We start from the raw sequence: 18,596 nt of genomic DNA, 5'->3' as shown, positions 1-18,596 counted from the left end.
TAAAGGTAAATGGAAGGATGAGGTGTAAATCCCAGAATATAGCAAGGTATTATCCCTACTTGATATGTACCGTAGAGTTCGGTAGACAGCCTCCCGAATCCCCAAAGGTGACTCTTAGGCCAACTCAGCTGCTTTTAGAATCTTCAGTACTGAAATTCTTCAGAGCTGTTCTGGCTACCTGGATTTCCCAATGACCAGAATGTACCTTAGGAAAGCACACAGGCCGTTCAGGTATTGCTACAAATCTCAAAGATTGGAACGGTAGTAGACTAGTATTTGGGATGGAGTGATGATGATAGTGATGACAATAATGTTAGAAACAACAATGACAATACATATAAAAAGGTACTACCATGAACCCAGGAGTATCAAATACAAAAACCTCCATCCCTTACACTATATATTGCTGCCTTTCAGGCCGGCAGTGTAAGAGAAGAAACCAAATGACAACTGCTTTTGAACTTGAGCAATGTGGGCCTGCTAAAAGCTACGGTCACCCTTTTCTAACCTCACCAATCCTCCTTGCATTCTCAGAAATAATGCTAGTGGTTCTCTTTTAACTTAGCTGATTCCTTAGATACGTTACATTTTAAATCATCTTTTTGTGTGTAGCAGATGCCCCATTTCTTGTCTCTGAGTGTGTGATCTTTGCTCTAATTATGTTGAGAGTGCCTGTTATTTCACCTGATTCTGGTTGTTTGTGAGATACTAAATAGCCATGGGGTTAAAGCTGACTCGGATCAAAGAGCAACTCAGCCTCTCAGGACCTGTTTCCTCTGTTAAAAAGGGGAGGGATTGGACTAAGGTCATTTGGTCATTGGACAAGAGTACGTGATAGATAAAGTAATGAACTTCTGTTTGCTGAAAGCAATGAATAGGGCTCTCCAAGGTCCCTTCCAGCTCTCTGGTTCCAGCAGAATCCAGAAATCAAGACAGAAGTAAAAATTATATTCTGGAGATAGGGATTATCAATAGCAACAGTAAAAACAAAACAAACTTTAAGCAGATAAGGTTGCATTGAGCCAGGCCATATGAGAGATGTCTCAGACTATGAGATAGATGTGCCCAAAGGATAGTGCAGAATTGTTAGGAGAACTGGAATGGAGGACCCTTGATCAAGTATTAGGATGGCTTTTCTTTCTTGGGTATTGGGATATAGAAATCTAGGCAGATGTGTGTCCAACTTCTGCTCCTATGGAGCTTTATTTATTATTAGACAATATATATAGGTTGCTTGTTCTTCCTTCCCATTGCTAGTCACTTTTCCGTATTAGACCATGCCATCTGTCACTGGAATAGCTCTGCTTTAATTGTGCTGTATTTCAGAAACTCCTCCCTCAAAGCAGGTTAAGTTCCTCTGCTCATTTTCTGGCCTCCCTAACCTAGGCAGCCTAGTGTTCCACATTTCCTCTTAAGTGGGTATTTTTGGAGACCCACCCTAGCCAGCCCAGTGTCCATAATAATGATGGCAACAACTTACTGGAGGGCTTTCCAATGCCTTTCCAATGGGTCCAGTGCTAACTGCCTGTGCACATACATGATTCCAGAGCACTCTCCCTCTTCACCCTTACCTGTTGAAATTGTACCTAACTTGCATTTACCAACTCCAGTCCTACCCTTTTCCTTTCCACTCACTGGGATCAATCTGTTTTTTTCCCTTCTCTCTTCTTCCTTTCCCTCTTCTTGTCTCTTGAGTCCTTTTAAGACTTCTGTTTTCAGTCATTCCAGTTGAAATAAGTTGAATCAACTTTATTACAAGCTCTCTGTGAACAAGGACCTTGTTTTATATTTCACTTGGCTCCCACACAGCACCTAGCAGTGGGCTGAGTAATTGGTAGGCAATTGACCCATAAATAGTTGTTAGTTGACATATGTGTATTGCTGGCTGAAGACTTATGGGGAAATAAGTACAGTAAATTGGGGAATGGCAGGTCCAGTTCCTGAGGCCCAGAAAAGAGTCTCTTACCCTTCATCAGTGGCAGCAAAGTTTTTTGTTTGAGTGTCTTGCTGAGGACATTGCCAGCAGTTGTGGATTTCAGAACATCTACTTTATTTAATTAACTGATGTATATAAGAGACTGTAAGTCTTTAGTGTTACTTTCCTTCTTGTTCATCAAAGGGATTCCATGTTTCTTACCAGCTCTGACTGAAGTTCTCACTTGTGCTTTTTCTGGTTTTTGGGGGGTTTTTTTTCCCCCTGTGTGTAACTGTTGTTTGTTTGTAGCTTAAAGAATCCTCAAACTTTCAGATTCTTTTTGGAAGGAGACAAAATAAAAATTTAAATAAATAAAATCTTTGTGCTTCTTTTAGAAAGCTGGCCTAGTTTCCACTTTGTGTTGAATTCCCATTTGTGTTTTGGGTCATTATGCAGCACTAGGTTCAGCCAATTAAGTTTTTTCTTTCTAAGTATCTATTCTATATCAGTATAGTCTTTTCTTGAGGCTTTAATATTGTTGCTTTGAGGAACATGCATCCTTCTGGTGCTCTTTTGTTGCTTAAATGTTCTTCCCTTGGGACCTTTGACAATTTTCCCAAGGCTAGTGATTTCAGTTAAGTGCTTAATAACATAATTTAGGTTGCCTCTATACAGGAATCTACAGGACTTAAAGATTCCAACATGCTGTGTTCCACTATAGTTTCTTAACTCTGAAAAGCATGCTTTTGTGACATTATATTTAGCGCTATATTCTCTCCCCTCCATTTAACTTCCTTGCAAAGGGAGTTAGGGGGAAATAGTAAAATATATGTTAGAGGCTTTTACATTTTAGTTGTGCGATCAACAAAGTGTAGTTTAGCCTCTATAGTACATTTCAGTAGCCCCCAAGTCACTAATGTATCCCTCATGGTTATATATTAGATTTAATAACAGTATTCTGTACCTGAAAGTGGTCTACAAAGATTATATAGTTTAACTGTTTATTTACAGGTAGGTACTTTAGCTGTCATGTCAGATGGCTAGTTTCAAAACTATTTAATGAGGAAAATTCAGTCTTTCTTGGTAATAATAATACAGATAACACATATAGTATTTACTACGTGCTAGGCACTGTTTTTAATATAAACACACCTACACATTAATTCTCTTATAAGTAGCATATGGCTGTTTTTTTTAAGAATCCAATCAGAGAATCTCTGCCATTTAGCAGGAACGTTTAATCTGCTTCTTTATTGTGATTACTAATACATTTGGACTTATTTCTACCGTCTTAAGTTTTTTTCTATTTACCTTTGCCTTTACCTTCTTTGCCTTTCTTTTCCCCCTTTTCCACTTGCTATTGTATTAATCACATTTTCTTAATTCCCTTTTATACCTCTTGTTTGCAAATATTTGTTCAGTTTCTGTTCCCTTATATCCTTACCTGTTAACATACATACTTTACTTAGGCTAAAAGCTAAAGTTAATCATTATTTTTGTCATCCCCTTGACTCTTAGAACATCCTAACTCTAGTTCTCCTTCTCTCATCTTCCATGTTCTTGTTGATTTTTAATTTCAGAGAGGCAGTGGATTTTTAAGAATATAGACCTCAGAGCCAGACTGCCTGAATTTGGAGCCCAGGTCTGCCACACACTAGTTGTGTGACCTTAGGTAAGTTGTATAACCTCTCTGTGCCACATTTTCTTATATGTAAAATGGGGATGATAAGAGTACCTACTTCACAGGGTTGTTGAAAAGATTAAATGAGTTAATAGATGCAAAGCATTTAGAACAGTCCCTGGCACATAGTAAGCATTAAATAAGTGGTAGCTACTATGGTTGTCATTATTCTACTTTGTTTTTAACCTCCCCTTCCCATATCCATTTTAAAATAGCCAGTGCATTTTAAAACACATTTCTTAATTTCTTTTTTATTAAGATATAATTAACATACAGTTCAATGAATTCTATTTGAAGAGTTTTGACAAATATCTACTCTTCAACCACCATCCAAAATAAGGTACAGAACATTTCCATTCCCCGAGAAGGTTTCCTTGTGTCTCCTCCTGTTTAATTCCCTTCCCCCACACCACCCCACAACCTCCACAACCACTACAGTATCTGGTTGCTACCACTGTAGATTAGTTTTTTCTGTATGTCTCTTTCCTGTAGATTTAGTCATGTATATGTACTCTTTTGTGCCCGGCTTCTTTGACCTAACATACTGTTTTAGGGTTTATCCATGTTGTTGCTTGTATCAATGGTTAATCTTTTATTATAAGAAACCTCCACACAGTTCTTCAAAGTAGTTGTACCATTTTGCACTTTCCGCAGTAATGTATGCAAGTTCTAGTCATTCTGCATCCTCATCAACATTTGGTATTATCAGTTTTTCTGATTTTAACTTTTCTAGTGGGTACGTTTAGCAGTTTCTTTGCTTGCTACTTGCTATTTTTTCTTACATTCTATCCTTTCTTTCTGGTTCAGTTTGCTTCTTATAGTAATTCTTTCAGTGACAGTCTCTGAGCCTCTTATCTTTGTTTGAAGGTGATTTTGTTTCAACTTGTATATAGATACATGGTTGATTGTTATTTTGCTTAATATTTGAAAACTGTTACTCCATTTTCTTATATCTATTGTTATTAACGAGAAGTCTGTACCAGTCAAACTGTCTTCTTTGATTAAGTAATAATCTTTTCTTTTGGTTTGCTTACAATTTCTTTTTCTCAGTGTTGTTGATACTTCAGAGTTTTTATTCTGAAGACTCATGTCTGACTTTAATCCTAGAACATTCTCAGATATTATATCTTCAAATTGCTTCTGCCACATGTTCTTCATTATCTCTATCCGGAACACCTATTCAGATGCATGTGAAACCTTCATATTCTGTTTTCCATATCCTTTAACCTCTCTTTCATATTTCTGTTTTTGGGTTTTTTTTGTTTTGTTTTGTTTTTTACCTCTCTGCTACCTTCTGAGTAATTTTCTCAGACTTCTTTTCCTAATCACTCATTTTCTCTTTAGCTGTATCTAATCTGTTTAATTCACTGATAGATGAATTTCAGTGACTTAGCTTTTATTCCTAGAAGTTCTTTTGGTTCTTTTTCACATCTGCCTATTCTTTTTTCATATTATCTTTTTCTTCCATTATGGCTTCCCTTCATTTTGCCTGTTTATTAAAACGAAACAATTAATTTGTAGCATTTTTTCATAGTATTCTATAATTTTTAGGGTTTTCAATTCTTGGAGATGCTATTTGTGCTCTTTCTTGCATCTAATGTCTTTCCGTTGTGGTGATTCATTTCCTCATGTGACTTTTTGTTTTTACTGTTTGCCTTTTGGGGGTGGCACAGGAATCCTCCTCATCTGAGACACTCTAGCATCTATCTTGGCAAGGCCCTTCTCGTTTGATTTTTTTTCCTCCTTCACCTCCTACCCCTACTCCTATTTCCCTCCCCTTTATAGCACTTACTCTAATGTATTTGATAAAATGTCTTTTGCTACAATGTAGCTTTACCTTACTGTTAGTCATTGTTTTGTTTTTGTGTTTTTAACTTACATAAATGGCATTATGCTCTAGATCTCATTCTGGTTGTTATTGTTTCATTCAATTGGGTATTTAAGATCTGTTTCTGTCTGAATAGTCAGTTGTTGCTTCTTTCTAATGCACTATATTCCATAGGATACATTCTGCATATTTACTTAAATTCTTTTTGTGACTGACATCTAAATTACCTCTCATTTCCCTGCTACAAAAAACAATGGCCCAGTGATCTTTCTGGCCATGTGTCCTTATGAACCTATGTGAGAACTTTTCTGGGAAATGTACTCAGAAATATGATTCTTGGACCACAAGGCATATATGCACAGAAAATTTCACTAAATATTACCAGAGTGTTTTTCCAGAATAGCTATATGAATTTATATACCACCAGTTTTACTCTAGATTCAAATTTATGTTCTACCACATGTTACTGTAAGACCTTAGAGAAATTACTTAACCTCTCTGGGCCTTAGTCTCCCCATCAGTAAAAGGGAATAATAACAGCATCTGCATCATCAGGTTGTTAAGAGAATGAAATGAATTAATATATGTAAAGCATATTCCTGAATATAATAAGCACTTCCTGAATATATAATAAATGTTAGCTGCTTTTACTGCTATTGTAACAACTACTCTTACTTGTTAGCCAGTTAAGTGAGCTTCTCCTTTTCTGAATTGCCTTGTTACGTCATTTGCCCATTTTTCTCCCCATTGGATGTTTTTTCCCTAAGGTTTCCAGGAATTTCTTATGTATTCTTATTATTCTTATTCTTATTCTTATGTTGTCTTTAAACTGTATAAATATCTCCTGGTTCCTGGTTCTACCATTTGTCCATTGTCTATTAATCATATCTATAGACTATAGAGTTCTTTGACAGAAACCTTTAATATCAGTATAATCATATTCATCTTTTCTTTTTTTAAGCTTTTGGGGCAATGTTTAAGAAGTTTCCCAACACCTGCTTCAAAGATACCCTCTGACATTTTCTACTGTTAACTTTTATAAATTTACCTTTCACATTCAGGTCTTCCTCATATGGTTTGTAATAGTGAGCTCATTTCTTTCTATGTTTTTCTTTTTTCCTGTGAGAGTCTCTGTGCCTTGGGTTTTGAAAGTATTCTGTTTTTTTTCTCCTGCATGTCAAAGACCAATTTTTATGTTAATTTCTCAGCCCAAGATTCTTATATGATATAATATATAAATTTGGATCCTTCACCTCTGTATGTCATAGGCCTTCATTTTAGATTTCTTGTGGGTGCCATTTCTTCTACTCAAGGCCCAGATAATTAGCAACTTTTATTCTGTTTCCCTGAGCCAGTGAGCAGAGATTTTTCAGACTGCATATAAAGGACGGATAGTTGTTTGAGGCTCTGTGCTTTGTGCAAGGGTCTCAGTTCCAACTCCCCCACCTTCTACCTGCCTGAAGCTATATTTCCAGTCTCCATGTGAGCATTAATGCTTTCTCCTCCAAGCCTAGGGCCTGTATTAGAGTTTGAAACCCCTTTGGGCCATCATGGTCTCAACTCCCACTTTACTGTTTCAGCTTTGATTTTGATGTCACTTCCATTTCAGGTACCTGGGGATTTCCTTTTTTTTTTTGCTTGACTATATATATATATATTTTTTTTTTTTTAATTTATTTTATTTATTTTTGGCTGTGTTAGGTCTTTGTTGCTGCCTGTGGGCTTTCTCTAGTTGTGGCGAGTGACTCTTCGTTGTCGTGCTCAGGCTTCTCATTGCGGTGGCTTCTCTCATTGCAGAGCACAGGCTCTAGGCGTGTGGGCTTCAGTAGTTGTGGCTCGCGGGCTCTAGAGCACAGGCTTAGTAGTTGTGGCGCACGGGCTTAGTTGCTCCACAGCATGTGGGATCTTCCCAGACCAGGGCTCGAACCCATGTCCCTCGCATTGGCAGGCAGATTCTTCTTAACCACTGTGCCACCAGGGAAGCCCTAGCTTGAATATATATTTTTAAAGCATTTTTGTTACATTTTATCCAGTGTTTCTGTGTGTGAAGTGGGAGGAAAAGGTCCATTTACATCAGCTCAGTGTGCCATTTCGCCAAAAGTCTTTCCTTTAATTAGTATTCCTATTAATCTCAGTAAAATTTCAACTTTCAACTTTACCAGTTTACATTCATTAAGTAACCTTTGAATTTATTCTGCCTTAACTATCCCCATTCTCCTTTTACTGCTCAAGTTTATAACCATGTTTTTAGTATCTATATATTGGTAAACCACATAGTTTTGTTCAGTTTTTTTTAACCTTGCTCAGTTGCTTATTCTGTTACAGTTATTCTATTATTTTCTTATCTAATTTAGTTGTCAACAAAAATATGAAATAGCTCTGACCACAATCCTGTAGTTAATGCTCAAAGTACCTCCCTCTGGATCATTGGTGGCTCTTCGTATTTTTTAATCTGATGAAAGACTGACCAGAAATGACCCCAAAGCAACATTTTAAGTAAGTTTTAGTTTGTCCTAAAAATATAATCCCAATAATGTGTTTCTTATTAATAGGATTGTTTGAAAAGATTTATGTCCAGGTAAGTCTTTTGATTTACTGTAATCTATAGAGCCTATGTCTTGTCTTAGGAAGAAAATCATATTCTCCTGATATCATTTGTTCTTTAGAAAAACCACATCAGTGCCTGTTTAGTCGTTTTGTGTTATTTGCAAATTGAATTCTTGTTCTGATTTTTTTCTCAGATATTAAAATAAGTTAATTTACAAATTTTCAAACTTACCTCCTTTTTTTCTAAAGATAGCTCCTACTTTTGTCTGTTTTAAATCTTACAGAACTTTTTTTTCTGTTTTCCACAAGAACTGGGAGATATTCCAATCCTGCTCCTGTTGCTACTACTATTTCAGCAACAAGTCAGTTAGCTCCTAGGCCACAGTTTATCTTTAAAAAGTATGCATTTTTATAACACAGATATTAAAACAAGCTGTAGTCAAATAGTAAGGTTAGATGTTCTCAAAGCTACCCTTTGAGTAAGCTTTAAAAAAATTATATGAATTCATGAATGTTCTACAATCTATACCATAGTATAGATAGGGTTTGGGGTGATTAGTACTGAAAATTTACATTCCCAAAAGGAAAAATTTCTTAATAGATGAACTTTATTCTTTAGAGCAGTTTTAGGTTCACTGCAAAATTGAGAGTAAAGTGCAGAGTTCCCATATAATCCTGTCCCCACACAGCCTCACCCACTGTCCCACAACACAGTGATACATTTGTTACAATCAGTGAACCTACGTGGATACGTAATTGTCACCCAAAGTCCATAGTTTTCATTAGGGTACACTTTTGGTTTCATACATTCTCTGGAATTTGACATGTATATGATACATGAATTCACCATTGTAGTTTTATACACAATAATTTCACTGCCCTAAAGATCCTCCGTGTTTCACCTATTCATCCCTCCTTACTCCCAACCACTGGCAACCACTGATCTTTTGACTATCTCCATCGTTTTGCCTTTTCCAGAATGTCATATGGTTGTATTCATATAATATAGAGACTTTTTATATTGGATTCTTTCACTTACTAATATGCACTTAAGTGTCCTCCATGTCTTTCCATTGCTTGATAGCTCATTTCTTTTTGCACTAAATAATATTCTATTGTCTGGATGTACCACAGTTTGTTTATCCATTTATCTGGTGAAAGACATTTTGGCAATCACGAATAGAGCTGCTATAAACATCTGCGTGCAGGTTTTTGTGTGGACGTAAGTTTTCAGTTTTTTTAGGTAAATATCAAGGAGCACAATTGCAGGATCATATGATAAGGATATGCTTAGTTTTATAATAAACTCCTAATCTGTCTTACAAAGTGCTGTACCATTTTGCATTCTCACCAGCAATGAATAGCAGTTCCTGTTGCTATACATCCTCACCTGCATTTGGTGTTGTTAGTGATTTGGGTTTTGTCATTTCTAATAGGTTTTATTTGTAATTCCCATATGACATATGACGTTGAACATCTTTTTATATGCTTACTTGCTATCTGCATCTCTTCCTTGGTGGGATGTCTGTTAAGGTCTTTGGTCCATTTTTTAATCAGGTTGTTTTCTTATTGTTGAGTTTCAAGAATTCCTTGTATGTTTTAGATAATAGTCATTTAACAGATATGTCTCTTGCAAATATTTTCTCCCAGTCTATGACTTGTCTTCTCAGTCTCTTGACATTATCATTCATAGAGCAGAAGTTCTTTAAGTTTAATGAAGTCCAGCTTATCCATTATTTCTTTCAGGGATCATGCCTTTGGAGGTGTATCTAAAAAGTCATTGCTATATCCAAGGTCACCTAGGTTTTCTTCTTTGTATTTTCTAGAGGTTTTATAGTGTTGTGTTTTTACATTTAAGTCTGTGATCCAATTTGAGCTAAATTTGTGAAGGCTATGAGGTCTGTGTCTAGATTCATTTTTCTACATGTAGATGTTCAGTTGTTCCAGCACCATTTGTTGAAAATACTGTCTTTGCTCCATTATCAAAGATCAGTTGACTGTACTTTTGTGGGTCTATTTATCTCTTCTTTCACCAGTACCACACGGTTTTGGTTACAGTAGCTTTGTAGGTAAGTATTGAAGTTGAGTAGTGTCAGTCTTCTACTTCGTTCCTCTACCCTGATATTGAGTTGGCTATTCTGGATCTTTTGCCTCTCCATATAAACTTTAGAATCAGTTTGTCAGTATCCACAAAATAACTTGCTGGGATTTTGATTAGAATTGTGTTGAACTTATAGATCAATTTGGGAAGAACTGAAATTTTGACACTACAGAGTCTTCCTATCCATGAACATGGAATATCCCTCCATTTACTTATTTTTTCTTTGATATCTTTCATTAGAGTTTTGTAGTTTTTCTCATATACATCTTGTATGTAGTTTGTTAGACTTATCCTCAAGTATTTTCACATTTTTAATTTCTTTTTTGGGGGTGCCAATTAAACGGTAATGTTTTCATTTCAAATTTGACTTGTTCATTGCTGATAGACAGGAGAGTGATTAAGTTTTTTATATTTACCTTGTATCCTGCAACCTTGCTGCTATTGCTTGTTATTATTAAATTTTTTGTCAGTTCTTTTGGATTTTCTACATACCTCATCACAGTCATATCATCTGTGAACAAAGACCGTTTTGCACCTTCCTTCCCAGTCTGTGTACCTTTTAGCTGGGAATTCCAGAATGATATTGAAAAGCAGTGGTGAAATGAGACATCCCTGCCTTGTTCCTGATCTTAGGCAGAAAGCTTCGACTCTAATGTTAGCTGTTGGTTTTTGTAGCTGTTCTTTATCAGGTTGAGGAGGTTCCCCTCTATTCCTAGTTAGCTGAGAGTTTTTATCATGAATTTTGTGGATTTTGTCAAATGCTTTTTCTGCATCTATTGATATGAACATGCGATTTTTCTTTTTTAGCCTGTTGTTATAATGGATTACATTTGCTGATTTTCAAAGGTTGAACCAGCCTTGAATACCTGGGATAAATCCCACTTGGTCATGGTGTTAAATTATTTTTATTTATTGTTGAATTTGATTTCCTAATATTTTGTTGAAGATTTTGGTCTTTGTTTTTCTTATAATGTCTTTGTCTGGTTTTGCTGTTAGTGTAATGCTAGGCCCATAGAATGAGTTAGGAAGTATTCCCTCTGCTTCTATTTTCTGGAAGAGATTGTGGATATTTGGTATAATTTCTTCCTAAACTGTTTTGCAGAATTTACCAGTGAACCTATCTGGGCCTGCTGCTTCAAGTGTTGGAAAGTTATTAATTATTGACTCAGTATCTTTGATAGATTAGGCCTATTCAGATGTCTAGTTCTCCTTGTGTGAGTCTTGGCAGATTGTGTCTTTCAAGTAATTGATCCATTTCATTAAAGTTACCAAATTTGTGGGCATATTATTATATTATTCCTTTTTTATCCTTTTATTGTGCATGGGATCTGTACTGGTGTCCCCTCTTTCATTTCTGATATTAGGAATCTGTGTTCTCTCTTTTTTCTTAATTAGCCTGGTAGAGGCTTATTGATTTTATTGATCTTTTCAAAGAGCCAGCTTTTAGGTTTGTTTTTTTTTTCTCTTGATTTCCTTTTCTCAGTTTCATTTATTTGTCCACTATTTTCTTTTTCTCCTGCTTACTTTGGATTTACTTTGTTCTTCTTGTTTTAGTATCCCAAAGCGGAGGCTTAAATTATTGGTTTTAGATCTTTCTTCTTTTCTAATGTATGCATTCAGTGCTATAAGTTTCCCTCTAAGCACTGCTTTTGCTGCATCCTATAAATTTTGATAAGTTGTATTTACATTTTCATTTAGTTTAGAATATTTTTGAATTTGTCTTAAGATTTCTTCTTATGTGTTATTTAGAAGTGTGTTGTTTAATCTCCAAGTATTTGGAGATTTTTCCAGCTATCTTTTTGTCATTGATTTCTAGTTTAATTCCATCGTGGTCTGAGAACAGAGTGTATGGTTTCTATTCTTTTCAACTTGTGAAAGGTAACTTATGGCCCAGAATGTGGTCTATCTTGTTGAATGTTCCATGTGATATTAAGAAGAATATGTAATATGCTATAGATGAAGTAGTCTATAGTCGATTGATGGTGCTATTAACTTCACCGATGTCCTTACTGATTTTCTGCCTTCAGGCTCTATCCATTTCTGATAGAGAGGTGTTTAAAGTCTCCAACTATAATAGTGATGCACCTATTTCTCTTTGTATTTCTTTCAGCTTACCTTACGTGTTTTGATGCTCTTTTGTTAGTTGCCTACACAGTAAGGATTATTATGTCTTGTTAGAGTATTGACCCCTTTTTCATTAAGTAACTCCCCTTTATCCCTAATATCTTTCCTTACTTGAAGTCTGCTCTGTCTGAAATTAATATAGCTCCCCTGCTTTCTTTTGATTACTGTTAACATGGTATATCATTCTCCATGTATTTATTTTTAATCTATATGCATCTTTAAGTGTGTTTCTTGTAGACAACATCAGAGTGGGTCTTGTTTTTTGATCCACTCTGACAATCTGTCTTTTAATTGGTATATTTAGAGCATTGATCTACCATATTTGTTAATGTTGTCTATATGTTGCCCTTGTTCTTTGTTCCTACTTTTGTCTAACATACTTTTTCATTCTTTTGTAGTTTTAATTGAGCATTTGACGTGATTCCATTTTCACTTCTTTTTACCATATCAGTTATACTTCTTTTTAAAACTTATTTTAGTGGTGTCCTATAGTTTGCAATAGATTTACAACTAATCTAAATCCACTTTCAAATGACACTGTACCACTTCACATGTATTATAAGTACCTTATAATAATAATAACATAATCTTAATCCTTCCCTTCTCTCCCTTGTATTATTGCTGTCATTCATTTCATTTATACATAAGCATATAGAATTGACCCTTGAACAATGCAGGGGTTAGGGACACTGACCTCTGGCACAGACAAAAATCTGCATATAACTTTGTAGTGAGCCCTCTGTATCTGTGGATTCAACCAACTGCAGATTACGTGGTACTGTAGTATTTAGTGTTGAAAAAATCCACATGTAAGTGGATCTTCACAGCTCAAACCTGTGTTGTTCAAGGGTTACCTGTATAAACATAAGCATACATAATCAAATACATTGTTACTGTCATTATTTTGAACAAACTGCTATCTACGTCAGTTAAGAATAAAAAATAAAACTGCTATCTATGTCAATTTTTGTTTTACCTTCACCTATTCATTCTTCAGTGCTATTCATTAGTTTATGTAGATCCATATTTCTGTACTTTATCATTTCCTTCTCTCTGAATAACTTCTTTAACATTACTTGGAAGGCAGGTCTACTGGCAAGCAAGTCCCTCAACCTTGCTGGTCTGAGAAAGTATTTTACATTCACTGTTAAAGGAAAAAATTTCAGGGTAGAATTCTAGGTTGGTAGTTTGTTTTCTTCTCTCAACATTTTAAATATTTCACTCCACTCTTCTCTTGCCTGCATGGTTGTTTGAGGAGAAATTAGATGTAATTCCTATCTGCTTCTCTGAAGGAAAGGTCCTTTTTCCTCTGGCTTTTTTCAAGATTTGTTTTTTAAACTTTGATTTTTCTATAGTTTGAATATGATATGCTTAAGTATAGTTATTAAGAGCATTTATCCTGCTTGGGGTTCTGAGCTTCTTAGACCTGTGGTTTGGTGTCTAACATTAATTTGGGGAAATTCTTCGTCATTATTGCTTCAAATATTGCTTCTGTTTCTTTTTCTCTTCTCCTTCAGATATTCCCATTGCACATATGTTTTACCTTTTGTGGTTGTCTCACAGTTCTTGGATATTGGTTCTGTTTTTTTCAGACCTTTTTCACTTTGCTTTTCAGTTTTGGAAGTTTCTTATTATTATATCCTCAAGGTCAGAGATTCTTTACTCAACCATATCTAGTCTACTAGTAAGTGCATCAAAGGCATTCTTTATTTCTGTTACAGTGTTTTTAACCTCTAGGTTTTCTTTTTCATTCTTTCTTAGAATTTCCATCTCTCTGCTTACATTGCCATCTGTTTTTGCATGTTGTCTACTTTTTCCTTTAAATCCCTTATTAATCATTTTTTTTTAATTCCTTGTCTGATAATTCCTGACATATCTGACTGTGGTTCTGATGCTTGTTCAGTCTCTTTGAAGTGTGTTTTTTGCCTTTTAGTATGCCTGGTAGTTTTTTCTTGAAAGGGAGACATAAAGTACTGGGTAAAAGGAACTGTGGTAAGTATGACTATAGTGATGGGGTGGTAAGATGTGAAGGGAGGAAGTGTGTTTTATAGACCTATCATTAGGTCTCAGTCTTTTGGTAAGTCTGTGCCCCTGGACTGTGAACTTCACTGATACTTTTCAGCCTCCCCCTCCCCACCTCCTTAAGTGGTACAGGATGGCTAGAGTGGGCTGACGTTGGGTATTTCCTTTCCTCCAGTTAGGTTAGACTCTGGTAAAATAGTTTCTTCTGATTCTAGGCCTTGTTGAGAAGAACAGAGTCCTCTGTCATATTTTAAAATGGTTACTTTCTCCTTCCTCCTGCCAGAATCAGAAGGGAATTTTCCCCCAGTATTCACTGTGAGTACCCAGTAGAGCTCCTGGAGTTAAAACTCACAAAATTATGACTCTGTCCCTCTGGATTTTTTAACTCTCAGACTTGTCCACCCTGAGCCTCCATCAGTTCATTAACTTAGGTTTAGTTTTCCTATTCTGGCACTGCTTCCCATGGATTTCTCTTGGTGGGTTTCTGCTCTGAGAAGTTGTGATTCTCTGCCAGTCTCTCCAATTTTGGGAGCAGTAGTTTTGCCCTGTGACCTCACTTCTCTGACAGAGCTAAGAAGAGTTGTTGATTTTTCCGTCTGTTTGCCTTTTTACCTGTCAAGTTAGAATGGTGACTTTTAAGCTCCTTCCATGCCAGACCAGAAACCTGGAAACCAGAACTTGGAAATATTTTCATTTTTATTTTTATTTTTATTTGTCAGTTTCAAATGTGGGAAAATAAGGAATAGTGGTGGAGTGGAAAGGTAACAAAGGCAACCAATGTTATTTTGACAAATGTCAAAGACCATGTGACTTTCCTGCTTAAAGCCCTTCAAACCCTTTGTTGACTCCTCATTGTCTTTAGGATAAATCCAAGCTCCTAAGCATGGCCCATGTATCTTTCTGTGGCCAGAACCTCTGCCTGCCTTTCCAGATTCATCTCCTGACACTCCCTGTCCCTTTCTATATGTTCAGTATCACTGAACTCCTTATAATACCCCCTCCTAAACCTCCTTCCTGCCATGTGATGTTTTCTTATTTGTGTGCCTCACGCAGGCTTCCCTGCTTGGAGTGCCTTTTTCTCCCACTCTTTTCACCTCATCAGTGCCTGCTCACTTATTAAGGCAGGTTAGCTGTTAGCTCCTCCACAAAAACCTTACTCTAACTCTTGGATATCCCTATTCCCCAAACTGGGCTTCTAAGTACAAGTCTCTATCATTACATTTCCTGCCATTCATTTATTCATTCCACCAACTAACCAACAGTGTTTGTGTTGGGCAGAATTTTCAGCACTGGGATGCAGCAGATAATGAAAAAAAAGTTCCTTCCCTAATGGCGTTTATATTCTAGTGAGGGGTACATGATAAGTAAGTAAAAGTATGTGTCAGTAGGCTATGATAAAAAATAGAGCAAGAGGGGGCTTCCCTGGTGGCGCAGTGGTGGAGAGTCTGCCTGCCGATGCAGGGGACACGGGTTCGTGCCCCGGTCGGGGAGGATCCCACATGCCGCGGAGCGGGCTCGCTGAGCCTGTGCTCCACAATGGGAGAGGCCACAACAGTGAGAGGCCCACGTACTGCAAAAAAAAAAAAAATAGAGTAAGAGGGATGGAATGTTCTGTGGTTGGAGAGGAGGTTGCTATCTAAAGAACATGGTCAGATTTGATTAAATGTTCTAAATCATTAAAAAATAAATAAAATAAAGAACATGATCAGGGAAGACCTCGTTGATCATGTGGCCATTGAGCAGAGTCCTGATGGGAGTGAGAGAGTGAGCCATGCACTCATGTGAAGAAACCTACGGGTGAATATGCTTAGTGTGTTCCACAATCAGCAAGGAAGGCGTGGTGCTTACAGCAGAATGGGTGAGGGGGAGCGAGGCGGAAGATGAGGTTTTAGAGCTCATGACAGCCAGAGTAAGAATTTTGGCTTTTGGCTTTTACTCTGAGACCAGGAACCATGGAGACTTTTGTGCAAAGTGACATATATGGCTATGTGCTAAAAAGATCTCTCTGACTACTGGGTTGAAGATAGAGTAGGGTAGGGGTAGGGCTAGGAAGGGGTGGAGGCATGGGGGACCAGTTAGGACATTGTTGCAATATCCAAATAAAAGGTGATGGTGGCTTGGGCTGACCAGAGTAGAAGCAGTGGAGGTAGTAGTAAGTGATTGGATTTTGGATATATTTTGAAGGTAGAGCCAACAGGATTTATAAAGGATTGGGTAAGGGATATGAGAAAAAACAGGAGTCAAGGATGATTTCTAGGTTTTTGGTCTGAACAACTAGAAGGGACAGAATTGCTGTGAAGTGGGGAAGATGGCAGGGGAGTTTGGATTTAAGTTTAAGAAACCTAACAGGCCTCCAATTAGAGATGTTCAATAGGTAGTTGGAAGTGTGCGTCTGCAGTTCAGAGGAAAGGGCTGAGCTGGAAATATAAATCTAAAAGCTCTCAACATTTAGATATTTCAAAGGTATGGAATCAGATGAGAGAGAAGAAGTGAGATGACAGTCCTGGAGCACAGCAAACTTTAGAGGCCAAAGTGACGCAGAGAACCCAGCAAAGGAACCAGAGAGCGCAGGATCAAGTGAAAAATGCATTTTAAAGGGGAGGGAACGACGACCTGTATTCAGTGCTGCAGATAGGTCAAGTAACATGAGGACATTGTATTATAAATCTGTTTATATCTATCTATCTATCTATCTATCTATCTATCTATCTATCTATATGTCTCCTTTATTTGGCTGAGAACTTGAGAGCAGAATGCATTTAGCAATGTAGTTACTTACAGCTTTGAAATCAGTGAGACATGGGCATGCCACTTAATGGCTGTTTTTCCTTAAGCTGGTTCTCTCAGTCTCTTTGAGCTTCAGTCTTATGTATAAAATGGGGAGGATACAGTACTTTTCCAGTGAGTTTTTGTGAGGATCAAATGAGATCATCCAGATGACACACTAAGCATAGTCCTGTTCATGCAGTTAAACCCATGCCAGTTATTATCATGATTAATTCAGTATACCTGGCACAGTACCCCTTCCTGTTCAGCAGCATTTGCTGAATGAACCAGCGAATTGCCTGTTCATTTTCATATTTCATTCAGGGCATTTCCCTGTGTGCTTATGAAGTATTAACATGGCATTTTTGGGGTTTTTCCAGGATCTAGTGCTGATCCTCACAAAGTGATTCTGGAAGAAGAGAGGAAAGGAAGTCCTCAGACAGAGCTGACGCGATGGAGCTCCCCAACTATAGCCGGCAGCTGCTGCAGCAGCTCTACACGCTGTGCAAGGAGCAGCAGTTCTGTGACTGCACCATTTCCATTGGTACCATTTACTTCAGGGCCCACAAACTTGTCCTGGCTGCTGCCAGCCTCCTGTTCAAAACCCTGCTGGACAACACAGACACCATCTCCATCGATGCATCTGTCGTGAGCCCTGAGGAGTTTGCCCTCTTGTTAGAAATGATGTACACTGGCAAACTACCTGTGGGCAAACACAACTTCTCCAAAATCATCTCCTTAGCTGACAGCCTACAGATGTTTGATGTGGCTGTTAGTTGTAAAAATCTTCTAACTAGCCTTGTAAACTGCTCTGTTCAGGGTCAGGTGGTGAGGGATGTCTCCACACCATCCTCAGAGTCATCCAGGAAGGAGTTGGAGAAGCCTGAAGTAGAAATTCTTTCCTCCGAGGGTGCTGGAGAGCTTCATTCTTCCCCGGAGGTTTCCACCCCTCCAGGGGGCCCTGTGAAAGCCGAGGTGGGGGAAGTGATCCAGACGGTTGTGCAAGAGATGAGTGTGGATCCTTCCGCTGCCCAGGGGATTCAGGGGAATGCAGACACCCCAGTGGAGACTCCTCTGACAGCTGAAGATTTTTCCCCTTCTCCTGTTGTACAAACCTTTAGTGAGGCAAAGGAAGCAAGCCCAGAATCAGGTAATATTCATTTAATAGTTGTTTTGTAATCTGTCCTTCTGTTGTCAATTACTAGATTCAGTGATCTTTATGAGTTTTTTGTTTGTTTGTTTGTTTCATTGATAAATTTATCAAAGATCACTGTTAGATTGGAAACCAAAATCCAATGCAATACTTGTACTAGGACATTCTTCTTTTAAAAGTGTTTGTGGTTTTGAGTGTTACAAGCCTGAAGATGAACCACAGAGCAGAAAAGCAGTATGGAAATAACCATGTACCATCTTTGATTCTTACCCGTTATTTTAACTAGGATGATGATGGCACAAAGGAGGAAGCTATTAGAGATGCTGTTTGCTATTACTTATAACTGATACATTAGCTGTTTTGTTTACAAATGCAGTACATGACCTAAAGGTTCTCAGACAGCTTAAACTTTTAAAAATTATTTCAAGTAATCAATCACTGATTTTTTTAATTTTGTTT

The 18,596-nt window shown here is 37.3% G+C and overlaps 1 protein-coding gene across 8 annotated transcripts in view; it reads left to right on the top strand.

Moving 5' to 3' along the window:
• ZBTB40 (zinc finger and BTB domain containing 40) overlaps positions 1–18,596 on the top strand; it is an 83,887-nt gene that overhangs the window by 18,157 nt on the left and 47,134 nt on the right. For 4 of the 8 annotated variants that reach the window (XM_089899409.1, XM_089899406.1, XM_022551908.2 and 1 more), the window contains exons 2-4: positions 3,496–3,587; positions 7,779–7,920; positions 17,365–18,134. In XM_089899409.1, the coding sequence (XP_089755535.1) occupies positions 17,438–18,134 (697 nt within the window). In that variant the 5' untranslated portion in view covers positions 3,496–3,587; positions 7,779–7,920; positions 17,365–17,437. Of the gene's footprint in view, positions 1–3,495; positions 3,588–3,650; positions 3,937–7,778; positions 7,921–17,364; positions 18,135–18,596 lie in introns of those variants that run through there. The other 4 variants (XM_089899395.1, XM_089899391.1, XM_022551909.2 and 1 more) reach the window with 4 other exon arrangements.

The sequence above is a fragment of the Delphinapterus leucas genome, chromosome 1 (assembly GCF_059928025.1).
Source record: "Delphinapterus leucas isolate spDelLeu-1000000601 "Yukka" chromosome 1, BTC_Dleu_Yukka2, whole genome shotgun sequence".
In the NCBI taxonomy this organism is placed as follows: Eukaryota; Metazoa; Chordata; class Mammalia; order Artiodactyla; family Monodontidae; genus Delphinapterus; species Delphinapterus leucas.
Note: the sequence above shows the minus strand (reverse complement) of the source record. Positions and strands in the feature narration are given on the sequence as shown.